At 41.0% G+C, this 5,554-nt stretch overlaps 1 protein-coding gene across 1 annotated transcript; it reads right to left on the reverse strand.

The window, feature by feature from the left end:
* Positions 1–2,560: 2,560 nt before the first annotated feature.
* On the reverse strand, positions 2,561–3,827 carry LOC105715385 (olfactory receptor 10J3). The gene is given in 2 exon segments (XM_021667352.2): positions 2,561–3,540; positions 3,543–3,827. Coding segments are annotated over 2 exon segments (939 nt in total). The 5' UTR covers positions 3,577–3,827; the 3' UTR covers positions 2,561–2,635.
* Between the last annotated feature and the right edge of the window lie 1,727 nt (positions 3,828–5,554).

Genomic DNA, 5,554 nt, shown 5'->3' on the forward strand with positions numbered 1-5,554 from the left:
TTCCTGTTATTTTCAATTTTCAAGTATCATTGACAACAGCCAGCAATCTCTCTGCAAAGTAGCAGCAGCAGGCTGCAATGAAATGGAAGTTGCTCACAGATAATTTTTTGAAGAGAAAAGAATGACTTCCTATGGATTCTGAGAAAAGTTCAGATTTTAATTTTTTAACCAGTTTCCAAGAAGATAATACTGCACTGCTGCCAACTAAATTGAATCACAGCAAATATAGTTCAATAAATAGAATAAAATTATTTTAAATTAAAATATAGGAGTTACTGATCTGCCTTTACTTGAATATATCAAGACTGAAAAATTTGAATTCTTCACTTACATTAATGGCGGTTTTAGAAATGAGATCCTAAGACGTTGCAGGGTGAGGTCCTCAGAAAACAGACACTGAGATAGAGATTTGAACACAGCAAGTTTATTAGCTCTCAGCATCTATATGTGTGAAGAGGTGAAGAAAACAGTATTGGGCAAAAATTAAAACGTTGAAATGTGATGTAGTCAAGCAAAAACCTCTGGAGCTGGGAGAGCCCTTTCTAGTTGTCTTAAGGCAAAGCAATACCCTAAATAGACAAATCACTGGAGGTAGTATATCCCTAAGAAGGGAGCATGACCTTGGAAGAAGCGGCTGTTTAACAAGGTGGGTAGATTGCCTGAGGTCAGGAGTTCGGGACCAGGCTGGCTCACATGGTGAAACCCTGTTTCTACTAAAAATACAAAAATTAGCCAAGTGTGGTGGCAGGTGCCTATAATCCCAGCTACTCAGGAGGCTGAGGCAGGAGAATTGTTGAACCCAGGAGGTGGAGGTTGCAGTGAGCCGAGATCTTGCCACTGCACTACAGCCTGGGTGACAGAGCGAGACTCCATCTCAAAAAAGAAATAAATAAAATAAGGACAATCTTGAAGAGGAACTCAACTGACAGCCATCAGCGCAGCTGGAGGAATGTTTGTGTGGGTCCGGAAGGAGTGCAATCCAGGTGATGTGCTACAGCACTCACCAAATACAACTTCAGATAGAAGACAGTGTGGCACTGGCCAGCAGACCTTTACCCAGTGGCTGCTAATTACAGTAAGCAGAACTACTAAGCATGAATGACTAAGAAATGAACTATATTAGCTGGGCATGGTGGCGCGTGCCTGTAATCCCAGCTACTCAGGAGGCTGAGGCAGGAGAATTGCCTGAACCCAGGAGGCGGAGGTCGCGGTGAGCCGAGATCGCGCCATTGCACTCCAGTCTGGGTAACAAGAGCAAAACTCCGTCTCAAAAAAAAAAAAAAAAAAAGAAATGAACTATATCGTTTCTAGAAATCTGGACACTAAAACAAAGATATCTTTTATCCCCAGTCAGACTTCACATGACAATTTTTTGGCAAAGCAAGACATGTTAACTTAAATAATTTATTTCAAATGAATTGTCCCATTTTCAGCATCCTGCAGACTTTACCACACTATCAGAAGTGATATCTTGTCTCTGCAGGGTCACTCCATTGGATTAGATGGATTCTGGATCCTGGAGGAGTGTATTTGAAACTCAGGGTATGCTTGTTCTTCAGTATAGAAGGCCAGAGTGCAGTAGAAAGATGAGAGACAGAATATCCTTCCTTGCACCAGAACATATATTTTCACCTTCTGTGATGCTCAGACATAAAATGCTGTTTATAACTCAGGTTTAAAGTTGGGAGTATAAAAGAAAAAACTTCTGAAAATGTACCCCTGCAGGCTTAGAAGCTCACTGGAAAAAATTTTAAGTCATGCATCAGGTTTCTGTTCATTAATAATTCTTTTCAGAAGTTGTAAAGTACTTATGCTTATAACACTATTTCAGAGAGTTTTATGTCAACCTGGCAAAACGAACTATACTTTTGCTGAGCCTTTCAACCTCCATCCTTTTAACTCTTGTGTTGAATGTATGAAAAGTGTTAACCTTTTCAGCACGTTCTTCTTTTCTATCTGAGTTTTCTGATCTGGGCATCTCAGGAGTATGGACAGTTCAAGTCTATGTTCTCTGTAGTTGATGCGTTTTGGCTTTCCTACATCTACACTCTTTACTACTGGGTCGGTTAGAGCAGTTCCATCAACTTGGAAGGTCTGTCTCTAGCTTTTTTTTGGTTTGCTTGTTTTTTTTTTATTTACAAGAAAGCCTTCGATGTTCACAGAAATGCATACATGTGTGTATCTTCTAACTTGTTTGCTAAAAATGTGGCATAAATTATTCTGACACCCTTAACACTCAACTAGAAAATCTTTCTGAAGTGGTTTCCAAACATTTTGCTCATTAGCTTTTTAGAACCCTGCTGGACTTTGTGTTTTAATGGAGTTACATAACTTGAAATATTCTCAGGGCATGTGTCGCTGTGTTCATGTGTATGAGACTGCATCAGGTATGCACAATCCAGGCATGCAATTTTTTTTCTACATTCATAAGTGTATGCCAAACTATTTTCTAACTGTTCTAGATAGTTAGGGTGTAGAAGATCATGATAACCTCAAACAGAAACTTCCAATTTTAGCACTCAGTTCAATTTAGTCTAGTCTTCTTGATCTAATACATCAAGGCATTATTGAAAGAGCATTAAATATTAACACATATTTATAAACTCAAAGAAAAAGCGTTTACAACCTCTCCTCATTAAGGTGACAGGGGCTTTTGCCCCACGACCCTGCGCAGAGCATCTTTGACCTCCTTGTTCCTCAGGCTGTACACAACGGGGTTCAGCATGGGAGTGATGACAGTGTAAGTCACTGAGATGAGTCTGTCCTGTCCCAGGGAACTCTGGGACTTAGGCTTCAGGTAGATGATGGAGGCACAGCCATAGTGGATGATGACCACTATGAGGTGGGAGGCGCAGGTGGCAAAAACCTTCTTCCGACCCTCAGCTGAGGCAATCTTAAGAATGGTGGAGATGATGAGGACATAGGAGATAAAGACCAAGCCCATAGGTAGCACGAGGACACAGATGCTGACAACAAAGTTGATGATCTCATTGACAGTGGTGTCTGTGCAGGCCAGCTTCAGCAGGGGTCTCACATCACAGAAGAAGTGGGAGATGACAAAGCCATCACAGAAGGGCAGGCCAAACACAGATGTTACCTGGACAATGGTCATGCCCAGGCCAATCCCCAGTGACCCAGATGCCAACTGGACACAGGCCCTCTTACCCATGATGACCGAATACCTTAGGGGGTTGCAGATGGCCACACAGCGGTCATATCCCATGACTGTGAGCAGGAAGCAGTTGTTGATGCCAAAAGTGAGATAGAAGAAGAGCTGAGTGGCACAGCCTTGGATGGCAATGGGCTTGTAAGGATTCAAGAGACCAGAAAGCATACGGGGAATGATGGCCACAGTGTAGCAGGTCTCAGAGATGGATAGCATACTCAGGAAGAAGTACATGGGGGTGTGGAGATGATGGTCCAGGCGAATAATCGTCACGATGATCACATTGCCAGAGAGAGTCAGCAGGTACAAAGTTAGAAAGACAACAAAGAAGGCAAGTCTGTGCTGCCACCTGAAGCTGGAGAAACCTTCAAAAGGAGCTCAGTCACAAAAGTAGAATTTGGCTTTGCCATTGAGGTAGGTCTAGGTGTGAAAGAGCTGCGCAGAGGAAAGAAAGGTGTGATGAGTTAACCATGAAACAGAGCAGGCTGGGCCAAGGCATTCATTGAAGAGCATGTCCATCCTGTGAGCAATGCCCTAGGGCTGTTGTTGGCCATTTGCTCAGAATAATCATCTGTGCCCATCTTCTTCTTTGGAAGCATAGAAGGCTACTGTAGGACCGTGGGATTGAGAGCAGAGATAGAGATCAGAAAGCAGTAACAAACTAAAAGAGGTCTGTAGAAACAACTCCCTGGTTCTATTTTTGTTTTTATATCATATATGCAGAGGTATATGATCCAGAGGTGTGCCTGCTCTGAAGTGTGATCATATGGAGGTCAGAGGAGCATTCATACTGTTTTCCATAGTGGCTACATCATTTTACCTTCCCAGCAACTATACACAAGGGTTCCAATTTCTCAACATCCTCACCAACACTTGTTATCTTTTGATAATAGTTTTTTTTAAAATACTAGCCACCCTGTTATGTGGTGATAACGCATTGTGGTGATGATTTGCATTTCCCTGATGATTACCGACACTGAACATCTTTTCATATACCTGAATTAAAATCATAATCTATAAGAGATATTTGCATTTCCATTCATTACAGCACCATTCACAATAGCCAAGTTGTGGAAACAATCCAGGTGTCCACTGACAGATGAATGAATTCAGCCTTAAAAAAAAAAGAAAATCCTGCTCTTTGCAACAACAGAAATGAACCTGGAGGACATTAAGTGTTATAAGCCAGTCACAGGAGGACAAATATTGCATGGTTCCACTTATATGAGGTATCTAAAATAGTCAAAGTCATAGAAGCAGGGAATAGAATGGTGGTTACTGGGGAACAGGAAAGGGGAAGTGGGCAATTGTTCAATTCATGCAAAATTTCAGTTAGGCAAGATGAATTAATTCTAAAGGGCTACTGTACAGCATAACTCTTATAGTCAACAATATTATACTATGCACTTAAAAATTTGTTAAGATGACACCATCTTAACAAATTTCATGTTAAGTGTCTTACCACAAAACAAAACAAAAAACAAAGGGACACAAGGAAGTGTTTAAAGGTGATAGATATGTTTATTACCCTAATTAGGATGATGGTTTCACGGGTGTATGCATATCGCCAAGCTCATTAAGTTGTACGCATTAAATATGTGAAGTATATTATATATCCATTGTACTTCAATAAAGCTGTTTAAAAAAAGACCCAGTCATTGAAGAAGTGGGTCGAGGTCAAGGAAGAAGCAGGCGATACATCAAATGCACCCAGCTCTAGAGTTCCTTCTCAGCACACTCCTGAATTCCCAAAGATCCAATGAGGAATAGCGAAGGATAAAAGATGTGAGACTGATATCCTTTTAACACCGTCAGCAGTTTTCAATGCCAAATGCCCCGTGAGAGTCTTGAGTGCTTCTCCTTCCCAGAACCCTAGGTCCTGGTCTTTGTTTATCTAAGCCCTGCATCTAAAATCCTCAGTGACCATTAAAGAGTAGAAAAGGGAACGCTTCTACTGAATTTTTTTTCTAGATACCTTGCAACAAATATCTTCTAGAATCATGAAAAATGGTGTGATATAGCACTGCAATATTTAGATTGTCTCCTTGAATTCTAACCATAGGTAGAAAAGTTGGCAAATGAATCTGAGGGTGACTCTTCAAGTAGGGAATAGGTTTTTCTGGTATGAGAGCAAAGACAATATTCATTTAATCAGAGAAGGACAAATCACCCTATTTCCACTTCAATCATGCATATTCCAAGCTATGCTGGGGATAGAAATAAGCTGATCCACCTTCTTTTTGTCTTATCTCAAGTAGACCCAGCATGAGAGATTGTACTGGAACAGATTAACCTTGCTCCTTATACCCACATGTACTCCTGATAATACTCACCATGTTTAACCATTATCTCCATTCAGAAAGCTGAGGACTGTCCTGATAACCACCC

This window comes from Aotus nancymaae, unplaced genomic scaffold (genome assembly GCF_030222135.1).
Source record: "Aotus nancymaae isolate 86718 unplaced genomic scaffold, 86718_ANA_hifiasm-v0.15.2.pri h1tg000108l, whole genome shotgun sequence".
Classification (NCBI taxonomy): domain Eukaryota; kingdom Metazoa; phylum Chordata; class Mammalia; order Primates; family Aotidae; genus Aotus; species Aotus nancymaae.